Source organism: Rhinopithecus bieti, unplaced genomic scaffold (assembly GCF_001698545.2).
Source record: "Rhinopithecus bieti isolate Rb0 unplaced genomic scaffold, ASM169854v2 scaffold_14174, whole genome shotgun sequence".
NCBI lineage: Eukaryota > Metazoa > Chordata > Mammalia > Primates > Cercopithecidae > Rhinopithecus > Rhinopithecus bieti.
Genome location: NW_016807844.1, coordinates 75,767 through 95,889, shown reverse-complemented (window position 1 = coordinate 95,889; position 20,123 = coordinate 75,767). Strand labels below are relative to the sequence as shown.

At 37.7% G+C, this 20,123-nt stretch overlaps 1 protein-coding gene across 1 annotated transcript in view; it reads left to right on the top strand.

Annotated features, from left to right (window-relative positions):
* DPP10 (dipeptidyl peptidase like 10) overlaps window positions 1-20,123 on the top strand; it is a gene marked incomplete at its 3' end in the record, with an annotated part of 621,968 nt that overhangs the window by 550,878 nt on the left and 50,967 nt on the right. The window contains exons 8-9 of the mRNA XM_017883864.1: window positions 5,928-6,048; window positions 18,410-18,564. Of these exons, the coding sequence (XP_017739353.1) occupies window positions 5,928-6,048; window positions 18,410-18,564 (276 nt within the window). The remainder of the gene's footprint in view (window positions 1-5,927; window positions 6,049-18,409; window positions 18,565-20,123) is intronic.

Here is a 20,123-nt window from a genome sequence, read left to right as displayed (position 1 = left end):
ATATACACACACACACATACACACACACACACACGCAATGGAATACTATGCAGCCTTTAAAAAGAAGGAAATTGTGTCATATGCAACAACATAGATGGACCTTGAAGACATTATGCTAAGTGAAATAAGCCAGGCACAGAAAGACAAATACTGCATGATTCCCCTTTTATGGGGAATCAAAAATAGTCAAATATATAGAATTTAAGAGTGAAATGGTGGTTGCAAGGGCCTGAGGGAGAAGAAAAAATGGGAAGTTACTATCAACATGCACAGAATTTCAGTCAAGTGAGATTAGTAAACTCTAGAGATCAACTGGACAACATTATATCTGCAGTCAACGATAATGCATTGTATGCTTACAAATTTAAGAGTTTCATGTTGTGTTCTTACCACACAGACGATTTCACACAACAAGATTTCATGTTGTGTTCTTACCACACAGACGATTTTTTTTAAGTTTTTACACTATCTTCCTAATCTTTTCTGTTTGACTATCTGCTTTCCACTTCTGTGCCCCACCGTGCATCCATCCATATTAAAAGGCAAACACAGATCCTTCCATAGTCTCCCCATGCTTTCATGTATTTGTAAAATACAGTCACGTGTCACTTAATGATGGGGATAGGTTCAGAGAAATGTGTTGTTAGGCAATTTTGTCCTTGTGTGAACATCATAAGGTATACCTATACACACCTATTTTGTATAGCCTACTACAAATAGGCTATATGGTACAGCTTATTGGTCCTAAGCTATAAAACCTGTAAAGCATGTTACTGTACTGAATATGTGGGCAACTGCAACACAATGGTATGTATCTTTGTGTCACACATATAGAAACATAGAAAAGATATAGCAAAAATAGAGTATTGTAGTCTCATGGACCACCTTCATGTGCATGGTCTGTTACTGACCAAAACATTGTAATGCAGTGCATGACTCTACTGTCCAAGCAACTATATTCATACATTTTTGTACAGTTTCAGTAAGGGTTTCCAAGCAGGAAAACAGATATTACTCTAGTGATTCAGATAGAAGAGATTTAATACAGATAATTGTCACAATGTTGTAAAGGCTGGAGGGGCCAAAGTGGTGGTATGCAGAACCGATAAACACATGTTGCTATTATCAAGGCAGGACCCAGGAGCTTACATTCCCATCACCACTGCCACTGAGGTGCTATTGCTGAAGCTGGTATGCCAGAGCCACTTCCACATGCTTCCAGTCTGTGACTGGTAGCTCTCTCCTTTTCTGCAGAAAGTAGCTAGAAGCCAACTAGCAAAGAAGCTAAGAAGACTATTTTGCAAGAAAGTCTTAGAAATGTAAATTTCAGGCTTCTAACCACCCCCAGTAATAAAAAACATAGAGGGTCAGGCGTGCGGCTGAGCACCAACAGACAACATCCAATGTGTATGTGTCAGTAAGATTACTGATAGTATAAATTTATGTTAGTATTGTCATTGTCTGGTGTATGCAAATGGGCTCACACTGAATTCTTTGTTGTTTTTGTTTTCCTTTGGTTTTCTTTCTTGCCTTTGTTACTTGACGATATCTCAATGAAAATCTTCCAAGTCAACTTTATTTTTTTCTAAGCACAAATTTATTCTCTCCAAGTCATGAATGTTCTTATATGGTGTGGATGAATAGTAATCTGTCCAGGCATTCAATTCAATTATGATGAGTTTTCCCTGTGACTCTTCTTTTTTGACTGAAATGAACATCACTGCTCATTTTTCTCTACAGGTTGGTGTATTTTGTTGTTGTTGTTTTGTTTTTCTACATAGCAAGGTCTCAGGTTTAGGATTGCTGGTGAGATGGAATACGTTAAGTTTGCAATTGCCATATTACATTCCCAAATGGCCATAACACATTATAATTTTACAACTAAATTAGAAAAGGGCAGTTTTCACTGCATCCCTGCCACCAATAGGCATTATTTGGGATACTTTCTTAATTACAATTTTATTTCCCAGAAAGCAAGCCATGGTAGAATGAATGCAAATACTATCTCAACTCCACTGTAATTTTACAGATCTTTCCAAACCATTATCATGCATGGAGATTTTTCAATGCTTCACCATTTTCTAATTTAAAATTGTCATGAAAAGTACTCAAATCATTGAATGCAGAATAGCTTTTCAGTAATATTTCAGCCAAAATAGGTCTAATGTTTAATTATGTTTCCTTTATTTTGTGTTTTTATTTTGTTTTAAGATGGCTAAAATTTTGTATATATCAGCCATTGTGACAGGTTGAATCACTCACAGTAAGCTAATTTACACTGTAATCGAGCTCGACCTCAAGATCTTAATAAGCTTTAATAGCAAATGTTCATTTCTTGCCACATGCTCATCACAAGTTGTTTGTGGGTATGGAGAGAATCTGCTTAATGGCTGTTCATCCAGAAATCCAGGTTGCTGGGTGTCCAGCATCTGGTGCATTTGGTAGTAGTTGTGGCAGAAGAGAAGGTGGCAAATTAAAAATTGGCTCGTAAAGACTTCTGCTCAGCAATGATGTATATTGGGTCTAATCATTTGTTAATAAGCAACATTGACTAACACATTGATTCGAATATCCCTTGAAACGTTTATTACATATTTCCTAACTTGGCATAATGCAGTGCATAGTATTTCAATTGTTCTTCTATTTGTGTGTATGTGTGTGTGTGTGTGTGATTTTGAATTATTTTATGGGTAGAGTAAGACCATTGACTTTGAAAGACTGGGAAGTTGGCTGACTCTGCAAATTGAAGACTTAAGTCATCAAATAGCTTTCCCTTTTTATTTGTTATGCTGCTTAGGTGGTGTTTGTTCTTGCATTGCTATAAACACCTGAGACTAGGTAATTTATAAAGAAAAGAGGTTTAAGTGGTTCGAGGTTCTGCAGGTTGTGCAAGCATGGCATACACATCTGCTCGGCATCTGGGGAGGCCTCATGGGTGTTTACTCATACCAGAAGGTGAAGCAGGAGCAGGCGTATCACATGGCTAGAAAAGAAGTAAGACAGAGTGGGGTGGTGGAACGCTACACACTTCCAAACAGCCAGATCTCACACAAACCCATTCAATATTGTGAGGACAGCACCCAGCTGTGAGGGATGCATGCTCATGACCTAAACACCTCCCACCAGGCCTCATCTCCAACACTAGGGACTACATCTCAAAATGAGATTTGGCAGGGACATAGATCTAAACCATATCATGTGACTCACTGAAGAAAATAATTAATAGTATAAAATGTTGTGACAGTTTAATCAATAACATTAGGATAAATAGCATTAGTGTGTGTCATATTTTCAGTGTGATTTAAATCTAAATGCAGCCCTTGATGATTGTCATTTGGATCCAGTCTAATTTCATCAGAATGCTCAGACAGGACCTGGGAATACTTGCAGCTCTCAAATTGTTAAGGTAGTAGTTAGAGTTTTCAATTATTGTTTGAAACAACTACAACTAAAGGATAAACCTTGATAATTGAAAAGGGATTAGGATATTAAAAATGCACATTTTCATGAGGACAGCTACTTATTTTTTATCCATTGAAGAATACATCTTGTGGACATTCTCTCGTATTACAGCTTTCCGTGGCATGGCATTAAAATTCTGATTCCATATTGCTTGTTCTTCTACATTGAAGCAGATGTCAGTTTCATATGGATTCTGAATATCATCCAATCTGTCAAATATAAATGTAATTACTGGTCAATAGTTTTGGATAATTTTTACATCTGTTGAAGTCGTGGAGGTTTTATTAATTATTTTGACTTAGATTGTATTCCCTTCAGAAAGCTGAGAATTTTGAACCATATTACTTTGGGTGAGGTCACCTCCACTCCTAATAAGAGCAACAGGTGCTGAGCAGACCATGTGTGCATCATCTGTGCTGTTATGACTCACAAGTCCTACGAGAAGGTTCAGGCACAGGAAAGGCATTTCCTCCAAGTAAGGAAAACGTTGTGCACCTGTGTTGTATACTGTTTGTGAAAAGCAAGAGGATGTAGTATCCGAAAGGTGTAAGCTTATGCTTTAGTTGGCTAGAACAAAGTTCATATTTTTTCTCAGTTGTCAGGGATCGTGAAAGTCAGTAAATCCAACTTCTATCCAGTGTTAAGGAACCTGAGAGGTAATTCTCAAACTTTTGCCTAAGTGTGATCCACGTAATTTCAATAATAAGCTTATTTCCTGTTTCATTGTCTCACCTGAGCACTTTCTAACTGAGGTGAAAGCAATAAATCTCATTTGTTAATATCTCTCTCCTCCTCCATGTCCCCTGCCTGCCTACTATTAATACTACCACTATTGCTGCTACTATTCTGCTGCTACTCCTAATACATATTTAACTAATATAATGTGTACTCTACCAGCCAAACATTGGGATGATTTACATATCAGCTAAAGCTGTAGAGGTTTCATTTTGACTTGGAGTTTGTTGTCTCCCAAACTCTTAACATTCTGAAGCAGGTTATCTTGTATACAGGCCACTCTGCTTTTAGTAATAGCCCAATGTATTCTTTATTCTGTATTCATCATCTCATTTATTCTTCACCACAGATCTGTAAGGTATGTGTGAGTATTATTTGCATTTTATAAAGTAGAGGACTGAGATTTAGAAAGGTTAAGAATGCTATCAAGGTCATTAGGATTTTAAATTTTGGCTGGCTGGCTATAAAGCCCATGCTTTTAAGCACCCGGCAGCACCCTCCTTTCATTGTTTTTATTTATTTTTGCATTCTTACTCTGACATTGAGATTCTTACCTGTGATATACAAAAGATCCTGTTGTAGTGGTGGAATTAATAGTTAAATGCACCCACCTGTAAATGCTTGTTAAATCACCAGAATTAAAATAGCATAGCCATGAAATGTTCTAGATATTAAAATTGCTTTTGTCACTGTTCACACCAAGATTTAAAACCTAGGGCCTCGTAATTATTCAGACAATTGTTTTGGAAGTTCTTGTGTTTTCTCTATTTGCTATTGTGTATTGATTCTATAGCATGCTAAGATACACGGGCCCTATGCCATCTTTCACCTTCTTAGTAGAATATTTGATCTAAACAGCAATTTGGCTTGCCCTGGACAATGTTCTGCTTCCCCTAACCACAGAAACATGGTTCTGTGGAAGGTTATAATACCACATGGGTCAGCAGTTTCAAATATTGGGCATTAAAGACATTGTAAAGTGAATTATAAAAAATTTTATCCTGAATTATCTATATCATAGGCACATCCTGACTTATTTAGTTTGTTCCTGTTGTTGGGGCTATTGTTGATATTATTTTGGCAGACTCTGTGATATATTCAAATTAAAACTCTTTCTGGAACTCTCAATTACAAGGTTATTATTGCTGTGCTATTTACAAAAGAGTTGCCAAAGACAGGTGCACTGGAAGCTGTGTTCCGCTTATCAGTTCAAAGGAATTTGATTATCGTTTCTACCATCAGTGAATCTGTGAGCTGAGCTGGATAGAATCAGAGAGATTATCTAGAGATTATTTTATCGATCACCAAATGCATTTTTGTAAAAGTAAAGACCCCAAATTGAAGCTCTTCAAACAGTCAGTTGGCATCACTAAAATGGCTTATAGTTACAGTTATCAGTCTCTTGAGTATGCTAAATGTTATCTCAAAGCCAAACCAATTTTGTGGTATGGAGAGAAATTATTACGTAGTTGAAATATTGTTGCTAAAAATATGGATTTAAAAACATCAATACCAAGTGCCATGGAATTTCCAAATGACAACTTGATACAATAAAACAGAAAACGGCATTAATAATTGAAAGCAATAAAAACATATGCCTTAAATAAAAACAACTTGAAGCGGTAAATAATACAACATGGCTATTCAGTGATCATTCTGTAATACTAAAGTTTCAAAAGACATCCTAACGTGTTGGGCTTTTTGTTTGTTTCACATGTTTCCTGATCCAGATTTATATTTTTGAAAATAATATCTACTATCAACCTGATATAAAGAGCAGTTCATTGCGACTGACATCTTCTGGAAAAGAAGAAATAATTTTTAATGGGATTTCTGACTGGTTATATGAAGGTGAGTTGATCAGATTTAGTTTCAAAAGAAACAAATGACATCTTTTATACAAAATCTACCAAAAAAAAAAAAAATCTGTTCATTCCGGAGCAATACTTACAGTACAATTTCTTCTCATTTCCTCTCACAATTGCCCTCACACTTTCATATCTTTGCATGTGCTTATATTTTGTGTGGTTGTGATTTACATCTGCTTATATGATTCCACATTTGGTATATACATGTACATATAGGTTAGATAGATATTATTTGTGAGGACAACTAATGAAAGTCAATGGTTACCTTACATCACTTTGAAATTAGGTGCTGAATTTTTTTCTGACTCTCTGGAAAAGAAGAAACAGAAGCCTTTATTTCTAAAAAAAAAAAATGCGTAAAAAGCCACCTGATTTTAGTTATTTCCATTAGGGACATTCTGTCACACTTTATAAGCTATTACAGAGGGAGCAAAATAAAACCCACATAAAGAGTTATTTTCAATATCTAATGAATCAAATTTTAGTAATAGCTGAGAATATAAAAATAAATCAGGTGAAGAAAAGTTATCCAGTTTTTATCACGTACCAATTATCAGCTGAGTTCTAGATGCAGATTGCCTGGGGAAGACTCAAAGTTTGAATTTATTACCTATGTTTCAGACGTTTTGGCTGATTTTGGCAAAATATGTCAAGATTGAAAGTAAGTCTACTTTATTATAAATTATAAAGCTATGACTCATTCAAAAAGTGAATTTTATTTCATGGGCAGTATTTGCAAATGTAATCTCTCTACCTCAGAAGTGGTATTTTTAATTCTATAAGAAAAGTGAATAATTTAGACCAATTATTCATTCATTCATTCTGTCACTCAAGTAATATCATTGAAGGCCTACTGTATTCCAGACAGGTGTCTAGGTGCTAAGATAAAAGGTGGAGCAAAAAGTACTGCTCTGATAGACCATATATTTATGTGAAATATTTTGTTAGGTGGAGCTAGTTTATTAAGAGATGTAGTAACCCTTGAGATTTATATGTATATGTGTACATGTATATTTATATCTATAATAGATTTCTGTGTACATGCCAGCATCAAATAAGATTTTCAGAGGCTACAATTTATTGTGAAGAGCAGTGAGAGCTTCACGAAAATATCAACAATAAGTATGCTATGAAAGTGTGTATTAGAAAAAGAACTACACAGGTAAGGAGGGTTCATTGGTTGAGAATGACAGAATCTAAATTTGGCTTTTCTATTTCAAAGAGATACATTACTGGAGGGGACTGGGATGGCCTCCAGAATTTAATAAACAGGTGGAGAACACATTTAAAAATCTGATTAGTTCTGGCAATCTAGGTAGCAGGAGTTAATTGAAGTGCGAAGACTAAGACGTATCCTTTTTCTTCAAAATATTATTGTTACCGTGTGACACCCTGACAGATGAAGAAACCATGTTAATGCAGTGTGGTAAGTAGTTGAATCTTAGTCAATACATAATTCTATGGCAGAACAAAGGAATTATACCATTCTAGGGATTTGCAAGCATTTTTCTAAAGGAGAAACCCTGGCCAACCACAGTAGCTCGAGCCTGTAATCTCAGCGCTTTGGGAGGCCGAGACGGGCGGATCACGAGGTCAGGAGATCTAGACCATCCTGGCTAACACGGTGAAACCCCGTCTCTACTAAAATACAAAAGCTAGCCGGGCGAGGTGGCGGGCGCCTGTAGTCCCAGCTACTCGGGAGGCTGAGGCAGGAGAATGGCGTAAACCCGGAAGGCGGAGCTTGCAGTGAGCTGAGATCTGGCCACTGCACTCCAGTCCGGGCGACAGAGCGAGACTCCGCCTCAAAAAAAAAAAAAAAAAAAAAAAAAAAAAAAGTTTCTCATTTCTACTAAATAATTTGAAAAATTAGCCAGATGTGGTGGCATGCACCTGTGTTCCCAGCTGAAGAGAGAGGATTGCTAATAAGAGAGGATTGCTTGAGCTCAGGAGTTGAAAGCTGCAATGAGCTATGATCCAGGCCCCCGCACTCCAGCTTAGGCAACAGAGTGAGATCCTTACCTCTTAAAACGAGGGAGAGGGGAGGGGAGGGGAGGGGAGGAGAGGAGAGGAGAGGAGGAGAGGAGAGGGCATCTGTGTCAAGCCTGAACAATTAACAAGTGTTACGCATGAGAAGAAATTAGGAAGGAAAAATGTAAGCAGATGTAACAATTTGCAAAAACTCACAAGTGTGTCCCTAGGGAAAAGTCTCCTTGATATAATTGAGCCATAAAATTTGAGATAAAGGAAGATAGCAAGAACCAAGGGATAGTGACCTCTAGCAATGATTTGGAATTTCAATTATTTTTCTACCATTGATTAGGAAAACTAATAGGACTTTTCAAGTAAGGGAGTAACAAGGTTGGGTCTTCCATATGAATAGATTGTTTTTGCCACAGTGGGAACCTGGTGTCTAATGGTGGAAAGAGACAGTGAGCGTCTGTAAGGCTTCTTCTATGTTCTATCAAGAGATAATGAGCAATGGAACTAGGGTTAAAGCAGTAAGAAGGAGGAAAGATTCTAAAACTGATGAGACAATGAAATATAGAGGTCTTAGTGGCTAAGCAGATGGGGTGAATGATAAGAACTCAAGGATGATTCTGTGTCTTCTGGTTCGGGTCACTAGTAAGTAGTGGTGGCAGACATAGTGAGCAAATATTAACGAAGAACATTGGGTTTCAGGGAAGAGAAGACTAGTTTAGTAGCAATGTGGGCATTGAACCATGTACTGATGTGTGACCTTGATAAAAGGAGGTCTGTAACATCGATGAACTTTTCAGTCAACTGAGGGTATACGCAATATAGATCATGCTTATTGTGCTGCTCCAACCCGAATTAAGATGACTTGGGTCTCTGTCCTATTGAAAAGGCTTCATACAGGTTTACGGGCATTACATTTTTAAGGAAATTTTAAGAAGAGAAATTAGAGACCGTGTTCTGACAAATATGGTAATTTTCCTAACTAAAGAATAAAAATCTATGTATTTGGTCTGAGAGTAAACTAGGGGTTGTGGAAAGCAGAACAAACGGGTAATACAAACTTTTGTGATGATGCTGTAGGCCTGACACATTCCAAAGGGGAAAGGAAAATTATAGTTTTGCCATACTTTGGGCTCCTATGTTGCAGATAACTAGGAAATGCTGTACGTGTACGTGATTTAATCATCACCATGTTTGTGTATCTAATCATTTACTCAGAAACCAAGACGTACCCAGTGTTGTGGGCTCGTGCCAGCAATCCTAGCACTTTGAGGGGCTGAGGCAGGTGGATCAAATGAGGCAGGAGTTCAAGAGCAGCCTGGGCAATATGGCAAAATCCCGTCTCCACTAAAAATACAAAAAAAAGGCCTGGCATGGTGGCTCATGCCTGTAATCCCAGCACTTTGGGAGGCCAAGGCGGGCGGATCATGAGGTCAGGAGATCGAGACCATCTTGGTCAACATGGTGAAACCCTGTCTCTACTAAAAATACAAAAATTAGCTGGGCATGGTGGCACATGCCTGTAATCCCAGCTACTTGGGAGGCTGAGGCAGGAAAATCACTTGAACCAGGGAGTCGGAGGTTACAGAGCCGAGATTATGTCACTGCACTCCAGCCTGGCGACAGAGTGAGACCCTGTCTCAAAAAAAAAAAAAAAAAAAATTAACTGCATGGAGTGGTGGGGTGGTGCATGCCTGTGGTTCCCCCTACTTTGGAAGCTGAGGTGGGAGGATCACTTAAGCCAGGAAGTTGAGGCTGCAGTGAGTCAAGATCATGCCACTGCACTCTAGCCTGGGTAGCAGAAGTGAGACCATGTCTCCAAAGAAAAACATTAAAAAAGAAACCAAGACTCAGAGAGGATCAGTGATTTAGACATGGCCTCAGAGCTAATGAGTGGGAGAGCCAGCATTTCAATGTGTCTTTTGTTCCTAGAGCCAGGGCTTAGTCACTAGTCTACTCTATTTGTTATAGAGGGATATCCTTCACTGTTCCCCAAGACACAGCACACATTTTGGGACCTAAATTGTCAGATTTCAGTGATCTGTTTCCTCAGCCAAAGACTCATCCGACTGTCCATGGACTTGCCCCAATCCTCACTGCATTTCCAGGAGAAGGAGCCCTACCCATGACATCAATGTTAAGGTTTGGCAGAGGGATGTAAGCTATTCAGATATTATTGATTTTCCCTCACTATTTTGACTGCTATCTCCAACCTCTGCTTCAAGAGTTCTACATGCACCTTACCCTCCCACTATCACTTTGCTTGTGGAATGTGCCAGGAGCTCCCAGGCTCCAGACCGTTTTTTCCCCTTTAATGCACTCACTGAAACACAGTGATATTGCCTAGGGAATGCATGTAATTTCAACATTATGTGTGTGATACTCTGTTGTGGAGATTTCCTTCTTATTACTTTGCAGGAGTCAATTACAATCTACATTAGCATGTATGGGAGACACAGAAAGTAACATGTAACATTTCAACTTTTTAAAAATTGAAATGTACCTTTTGTAAATGTCATTTGAAAAAGATGAGAGAGTCACATAAAAGACAACAGAATGTTTTTACAGTAAGCTTTAAGGGCATGTCTTAATCTTTTAAGACCAGGCCAATCTGTAAAAGTGGCTGCTGCTCCCAACTAGTCACTAAATAGTGTCCTTAAAAGTGTCAGTTTTGAGAATCTTTGACTCTATTTCAAGTATTGTTTAGTTCCTAAAGAAAGTAAAGCAATATAAGATATAATGCATTTTAAACAGTGAAGTCAGAAAAATAAGAAAATGCTCAAAACAGAAGAGCAGAACAAACAGGTGAAGAAACTTTTGTGATGATGCTGTGGGTCTGACACATCCCAAAGAGGAAAGGAAAAATTATGGTTTTTGCCATACTTTGGACTTCTGTGTTGCAGATAACTAGGAAATGCTGCACGTGTATGTGATTTAATCATCACAATGTTTGTGTATCTAATCATTTACTAAGAAACCAAGACGTGCCCAGTGCTGTGGCTCATGCCAGCAATCCTAGCACTTTGAGGGGCCAAGGTGGGTGCATCACTTGAGCCCAGGAGTTCAAGACCAGCCTGGACAATATGGCAAAATCCTGTCTCTACTAAAAATACTAAAAATATTATTTAAAATATAATTCGCACACAACACATATAATGTTATTCACATACATTGCTGTATTTAACATAGCAAGTAATTAAATAAGATATCAGATCAAAGTTTTAAAAAAATTTTAAATGTCACTAAAAGAAAGTTTACAGTTACCAACTTCACAGCTTTGAAAATTTCCATAAAGCATTTCATCTATTAAATAGGAAAAAAAGACTCTCACTTTCAATTATTTAAGCATATAGAATCATATAATTAATATGCTTAAGTAATTTACAAATATATTTTAGAACCTTGAATATTTAAGGGATTATTCCTTAAAATTTAATCCAACAACTGTGGAGCAAATATATCTGCCAGGCATTGTCTAAGAGCAATACAATGAGAAATACGGGTTTCCATGTTTCGGGTATTTCCAACGTAGTGCAGTGATAAACAATAAACAACTATTGTATTGGGAACCATTTGAAGCATAGTAAATATACATATAAATATTATTTATTTCACATACTAAATAGGATTATAAGTAGAACTAAGTCTGATTGGATGGAGGAATGTCAGGTGCTTCATAGAAGACACAGTCCTTGTATTGGTCTTCAAGAATGACAAGAATTAAAAGTGAGGAAAATTCGCGAGATAAGCAACATTCTTACTAGCAGATTCTGATTGTTACACTTTTGTGTAGAAATAAAACAGGGCAAAATGCTATTTTCACATTCATGTTTGTTTCACATTAATGTCTTTTGGCGACATGAAGTTGCATTCATTTCATCATTGATTCAACAAATATTTATTGAGCACTTACTCAGTGCCATCTATGGGGCTGCAGCATGGGAATCAAAGGAGGACAGGGTTATCAGGAGTGCTGAGTCTCCAGAGGTCAAACAAAGAAAGGATTCCCAAGTTTTTGTTGGATTTGCTCATAGATCATTGATGGCCTTGACGGGAGTAAAAAAAGTTAATTGGTGGGGCCAAATCCAAGACTGCAGTGGATGGAGGTGTAAATGGGGAGTGAGAAGGTTATGAATACAGACTATTCTTTCAAGGAATTTGACAGTGAAATGCAGAAAATTAAAAAAAAAAAAAAATCGAACACAGGCCTGCAGAGCTGCAAGTAGCATCCTCAGGAAATCCTACTGGTCTAAACTGATAAACTAAAATGGAAAAAATCAACTTGCTTTTTACAATAGCACATTAATCTAAACACAATGGTTGTATCTCAGTATTGTGGAAGTGCTTTGTGTTGTGGCTATGTTTTTAAGTGTCTGTGATATAAAGCCACATGTGCTGAAAACTCCATCTGCTCTGCAGTGAGATTTTCTAAATCAGAGTAATAAAAACAATGAAGAGCCAAACCTACACTAATCTGGAATGAAACACCATTTGCAAAGATAAATTCTTTGTAATTAATATGATATAATTAACATAGGAAGTTTCAATCCATGAGTCAATGTGCCCATTAGTTGCAATTAAAGAAGCTTGTGCCTTATCCAGGATGACTGTTGAGCAAATGCGTATTAAAGATTCTTTTATTTACCTCCTTCCCTTTCCAGGTAGCTTTATTTTTCCATCTGAAGAAAGTCACAAGGCTCTCTATATGATTGTTTTGCTACATTAGTATTTTTATGGGGAAGAACATTAATCATATGTCACTCTAAAATAAATGAGAGTAGGTGATGCCTCGTTTCTCTTGAAAAGCATACTCCAATTTGGGTCAGGCTTACTCTTGGGCAGTACTGGACACACATACTTCAGCACCTATGACAGAGCCTGTTTCTTAGAAATCTAGAGTATTGACTTTAGCCAACAGGGTATCTTTGTACCTTCAAATCTCGTAGAACTTAGAGTTTACAGTGGGGCTGGGCACAGTGGCTGACCCCTGTAATCCCAGCACTTTGGGAGGCCGAGGTGGGCAGATCAACTGAAGTCAGGAGTTCGAGATCAGCCTCGCCAACGTGGTAAAACCCCGTCTCAATAAAAATACAAAAATTAGCTGGGAGTGGTGGTGAGCACCTGTAGTCCCAGCTACTTGAGAGGCTGAGGCGGGAAAATCACTTGAACCCTGGAGGTAGAGGTTGCAGTGAGCCAATATCATGCCACTGCACTCTAACCTGGGTAACACAGTGAGACTCCATCTTTAAAAAAAAAAAAAAAAAAAAAAAAAAAAAAAAAAAAAAAAAAAGTTTACACTCAATTTGGCCCTTAGCATGCATGTATATACACATAAACATATATGTATATTTTTTCCTCAGTGTGTCATGTGTATAACTCATATCACCTTAACAAAATTGTAAGTTAGTTGTATAAATCAGTGTCAATATCACAACTGAAGACAGGTGGCACATTTAAAAGGGAGTAATTCAAGGAGGTTTAAGCTATGAAGGGGCCCCTTATCATGAGCAAGGTAAATGCCACAAACCATGGCTTGTAATGGTTTAGCCATTAGCAGCCGAAGGGGAAAGGGGACACAGCAGTCACCTGAAACTAGGAGAGAATGCTGTAAATGTTGTGCAGAAATAGAAGCAGTGGCTTTTGGTTGGGCAAAGCCAAACTCACATAATTTAGATGCATGAGAGATAAGAAAATAAATTCCATGCACTCACTTCCTCCCTTCATTTGATTTGCTGGGGTTTCACAGTGGTCATACCCAAGAAAAAGTCAAAGAACATAAGAATATTCTTATTATTCAAATTAAAAGTTCGTGTCCCAGGAAAAGAAGCACATAAAATCTTATCTGCTATTGCTTCATTGCAGGATAGTATTAGTCCTGTTATATATCTGGAATTTGTAAATATAGCCACCACTTGTATTTTTCATAGAAGGTTATGGAGAAATGCCCCTATTAATAATAATTTTTTAAAAAGCTTATTATGTAATCTTAATTGGTAATTACAGTTGCCTTCTTCAAATGTTTATTTATTTTACTTTTACTTTCTGTCAGCATGCTAGAGAGGTTATTTAACAGGTGGGTCAGGCCAAAACTTCATTCCTGCCAAATCTTACTCCTTTCCATCCTTTTCTTTTCTTTTTTCCTTTCTTTTTTTTTTTTTTTTTTTTTTTTTTTTTTTTTTTTTTTTTTTGACAAGAGTCTTGCTTTTTTGCTCAAGCTGGAATGTAGTGGCACCATCTCAACTCACTGCAACCTCCAGCTCCCGAATTCAAGGGATTCTCCTGTCTGTGCCACCTGAGTAACTGGGATTACAGGCACCCACCACACCTGGGTAATTTTTGTGGGTTTTTTTTTTTATTATTATTTTTTAGTAGAGATGCAGTTTCGTTATATTGGCCAGGCGGTCTCGAACTTCTGACTTCAGGTGATCCGCCCACCTTGGCCTCCCAAAGTGCTGTGATTATAGGCATGAGCCACTGCACCTGGCCTCATCCTTTTGTTAATTATGTTGTTACAATTTTGGTTTTCCATCAACCAGTACTATTGGGCAAAAATGTATTTGTGACTCTCCTAGTTCCAAATGTATTTCTCTTTGCCCTCCTTTGCATAGCAAACATATTTTATTTCTGGCAGATGAGGTCCATTGTCAGACCCAGCTTAGTAACTGTGTTTTGTCTTTTTTGGGGGGAAGGGGTTGCATAACGAGCCCACAATGGTGGGGAGAAAATTTTAGTTTCCATTTCAGAGGAACAGAATTATGACTATATTCCTGGTGGATACCCTCTTCCTTTAGGCGATGGACTTCTAAATTCACCAACTTCAATATTATGAGAATGAGAAGCAAATTGTGTTCTGTGGGTTATTGGTGTGGTAATAAAAGACAACACTACTACTTCTACTCCTTAGTGCCTAGATCTGTACCTCATGGCTATACAGATGGGACACATTGCATGTTAAAGGATGACATCCTGGCTTCAAGGTTATTGCTAAACAAATAGTGCCAGAACTATTTTACTGCTGTATCAACCCAGGTACATACAGCTAGTGAGGAACATGATGAAATTAGTAAATACCACCGCTGAGCCCATGGTGCTTTTTTGCCACAAAATATTTCCTTTTTTGAGATAATGTAATGTAGATTATTATGGTAACAGATAAATGTTTCTGTAAAGAGTAGTGCTGAACAGATCCGTTGGCAGCAAAACAAATCCACACCCAGAATATATGTGTATCTCTGTGATGACAAAATGCTACACTGTCTTGATGGAAAGGTTTTCATAACTCATGTGCCTTCCTCATTACATTATCTCAAAAAAGGAAATATTTTGTGGCAAAAAATTCATGTGCCATCAGCTCTTCCCCTGAGAAGTGATACTATGTCAGAGTCTCAGTGATGGCCACTACCACTGGCAGGTAATAGTGGGAGCCGGAGGCTGACGGACATGTACTTCTCAGTCATCTTCTCCTGAATTTTTCCCCTTTCTAGTAAGTCGATTCACTTGTTTTCCCTAAACCCCCTTGTCACTAGTTTTCTAATTTTACTTTTTGCCACATCCCTGATAGGTGGACCCTTATTAGTTATTGTGCCTGAGTTAGGACGTTTCCAAGCCTGAAACTAAGTCTCCTTCCACGAAAAGTGGACAACTAAGTATTCCTTTCAAAATCTTACCAACTGTGAAGATTTCTGTTTATTATTGTCTTTCAGTGCCACTCCTGAGTCAGATTCTATCTAATACAGAGCCTACCCAATTCCAGCTTGTTGTTGTACATCATGCAGACCTGCCATAAACCAGGCCTGCATTTATTTCTCCCTTGCCAACTTGTGTTAGAAAACATGCCTAGTGGCACAGATGTGAGATGAGGAGAGGTGATGAAGCAGAGAACGCAATACAATGGGTAGTCACATTTGTTTTCTGGCTCAATTTCACTGTTATTTTTTAGTGGAATGGTGTGTGTGTGTTCTATTCTATGGTCAGTGGATCAGATAACATTTCATGATGGGCAGTTTTGGTTGCATACTCACTTGATATCCTATGGTGAGGCTAAATGTTTCTACTGGAGCCCTGGAAAGAGCTGCTCTTGAAATAGATAATATTTTTCAATACAAGCGACAATGGTCTTTTTTCAAATCTTATAATGCCTGTCCTATGATTGTCATATGGAGAGTCCCAAAGGCTCCACACAACATCTCTGTTTGCCATGGGCACTGACATTGCCATCGGATCTGCTGGAGTCACAAAGTTCTGGACATGGAGAAGGTTGCAACATGGCCTAGATCAGTTGCAGGGCCCCCTGGTACATGGATTCTACTCAGAACTAGCAGCTTTACAGCTTGTCTGGGATACAGAACAGAGAACATATGCCAATGCAGCTTATTTTCAAAGTCCAAAGAATTCAATTCCTGTTTACTTTTGCATAAGTACAATCACAACAATTTTTCTCTCACTTTAGAAGAGACATCCCAGTGTATCCCAAACTACTACATTTCTAGAAACATCCCCAGTGTTGCACACTTTTACATTTTAAATAAATTTGTCTCCCATTCTCTACCTCTATGCAGGGGAGGTCTTGTTCCCTAGGATAGAGGTTGCCTCTGTCAGCAAGAAGATTTGTCAGAATTTTGATGGTCAGTGTCTTCAGCCATAAAATTAACCACATACAGCAGCACTCAACCATAATGTATTATTTATAAGATTGTCCCAGAAATCATAACTATACTGTATACTTTTGTGCAAACATTCTTATCCTGTGTGTTGGGGTCCCAATCCATCTTTATGAATATCTTTGGCTTTCCTTAAAAGAACAAATGGAGTTGAGCCTCTAATATGTATTGCAACCCTGCAACCGTTCCTATGTTATCTTGGACTGTAGCCATAGTTTTCTTGCAACGACAAAAGAGACGGACTCTTCCAAAGATACCATCATGACCTTTTGTTCTGCATGGCGTTCCTAATTTCACAATCATGGTTTCAAGTTCTCTTTTTTCCTGTGTACTGTCTCTGGGGTGTCAGAAGAACCATGGGAACTTATTTCCTAATCTTTACAATCACCATTGTTGTAGCAAGTAAGTGCTAGAACACTTACTTGCTAAAACTAGAGATGCTGTGTGGAGCCTTTGCCACTCTCCATATGACAATCATAGGACAGGCATTACAAGATTTGAAAAAAGACCATTGTCACTTGTATTGAAAAATATTTTCTATTTCAACAAGCACTTGTTCTCCCAATGCCGTTTCCCTCTACCTGTATTTTATTCCATGTCACCACCACTGATGATTGATTACTCACAATTCCATCTCTTGCTATGGATTGTCTGTGCTCCAGTTCTCACCTGAAAGTGATAAATTCCATTTGTACATGTAGATAGAGAGATGACAAGTAGTCTCAAAATCTAATTTTGAGGGTATCTTCTGACTCTGCTACTAGTATTAACTTCTGTATCTGTCAGAGTCCCAAGTGTTGGCACATTCAACAAGATACTTTGAAGACAATTTATTTACAAAGCAAATATTGTATTATTGTTTTATTTATAAGGAGAGCATTTGCTAAGGTGAAGGGGTAGGAAAACCACAAAGGAAAGTGATGTAAACTCAGCTAGTAGCAGCCAAATTGTTACCACTCCTATGACCATGAAGATGAGCCATTACTAGACACAGAAGGAGAAATTTGTGTAGAGGTGGCTGCAGTGACACAAGTAGTGACATCATTTAAAGTTCACAGCCAGCCTGAGGTAACATTGTAGGGTAGAGCCAAGAGAATAAATAACCTGACTTTACTCTCTTCTTTCTAATCTCCTGCCAAAGGGAAGCCAGAGGACATGGGGGCCCTTTTGATGTCATCCATATAGGTTAGCTTTCTGGACCAGAAAGTGGGAATCAAAAAAGTGGATAGTGGATCTTGAATTAAATGACAGATACCTAGTATACCTCTTATTCTGTTTTCCTAGAGCTTAAAATAGTTTGAGCCATCTAGTGGGCCCTCAATGTGGTTGATGATGATAGAATGCAAATATGATTGCATGCAAATACGAATGATTCATGACATGGATATGGTTTTAGGCCACATCTCACTCTTCAATCACTGTTCTCATTCTGATTACTCCAGTAGTGCTTTCATCTGTTCTGTCTACATTACTGAAAATTCATGAATTCCTGACTTCATCGCTTCATTGTTGTTTCCTTCCTCTACAGCTGCTCTTCCTGGAATTAAAAGGGTAACTCAGAATTGGAGAATTCTCAGGGAAGTTAATAAAATTCAATATACAGTCTAGAAAATGTAGGTGTATAGTGGAGATTTCAAGGACAGATGTTTGTGGGTCACTGAGCCCACATCTCTACAGTTGGTCTCAAATAACACTCATTTATTCTAGAGGAACTCCTGCATTCTCACATCGCCCACTGGTGGTCACCAGATGGAGAAAGACTTGCCTTCCTGATGATAAATGACTCCTTGGTACCCACCATGGTTATCCCTCGGTTTACTGGAGCATTGTATCCCAAAGGAAAGCAGTATCCGTATCCTAAGGTAAGTAACGTGAAAGTCCTATTTTTGTTCCTTCTCTCTCTGCACTAGTGACTTGACAGATGGTATTCTTGGTTCTTGAACAAGTTGTCTTTGGAGGAAAACAGAAGTTTTCCATACTTGTCAGACTCATCACTTTCAAGCTCCCAATAGTCTATACACAGTGAAAGAGGTAGAGATGATTTGAAAGTGTGTGGACTTTCACTTTTGCTGCATTTCTTTCCTGTTGATGCTTACTTTTATTTTTGCACACCTTAGTTGAAAGTGGGGAGAAAAGTGATTGGGGGTGTACTGATGCTAGGGCAATGTTTTCTCCAAGGTGTACCCCATAATAGTTGTTACAAGGAAGAGGAAAGTGCCATGGTCAAATACACTGGAACATCTTTAAAAAAAAATCTAGCCTCATTCAGATGATTTCTTAGAGCACTTAATGTACTATATGTTAATGTATATTATAAATCTTCTATAAAAAATAGACTACACATAAAGAATCTCCAGTATGAAATAGATTAAGCATAAAGAATCTCAGTAAAGAAAAGACCAAGCATGAAAAATCACCCATAAAGAATAGACTAAGCATAAAGCATTTATTAGTATTAGTATTAATATCAGCATTACCTTGGCAGAGCATAATCTAGAACACACTATATAAAATGCTGGTATGGAGTCATAACCATGGGTAGGTAAGATAGATAGAACTTTTTGTCAGATGAAGCAAATATGGCAATATGTTCCAGGCAACAAAAGTATTTTCAAGTGTTGGGCAAGGGCTCTATGAGAGGGTTGTAAAAACATCTGGATTGTACTGTTTTTTCCTGTGTATGCCATCTTTAATTACTTGAGATCTCTTTTAAACCTGTAATTTTCCCAATGTTTATATAATGAAGAAGAAAACTCATGAGGAAGGCTCCCAATACATTAATCATGTAAAGATGTCTTACAGGAAACTTGTAAAATTTCACTTCTCATTTTAGCTCCTAGTTAAGAGAGGATGTTGATCTCATTTAGAAGTCATTTTTATGCCATTTCTTTAGTGAGTTGTACTTTGCTTTTTCAAGCACTATAGATTTTCTACCTTTTAATTCATGCACTACATTAGTTGGACAAACTACAGGGCAGACTCCCATCACCCTCATTACTCTAGCCCTGTCAGGGTGGGGGTGAGGTAATTCACACTTTCCTTCTGTTCGCACCATCCACCACATTCATTTTATACAAGGGCAAAAAAAGGAGGCTTGAATACGGAGGATCAGAAATAAGATGAGCATTTTGCTCGGTGAGATTTTACTGCCATTCTTTCTCATCCATCTTCCTTCCACAGGTTGTAGTATTAAATGCAAGATTATGAAGAATATAAATCCATGATTTTAAATGTTATTTTAGTGTCTTTTCTGGACATAGATTTAAAGGCAGATATACTCAGTGTTTTTTAGGATAACATAACAATTTAACTTCACAAAAAAATAATACTCAGTAAGAGATTTTTATTATACTCAAAGAAAAGAACTTCTGCTTTCTCCAGTTATAGATTTAGCCATTTTTTTTTTTTTTTTTTTTTTTTT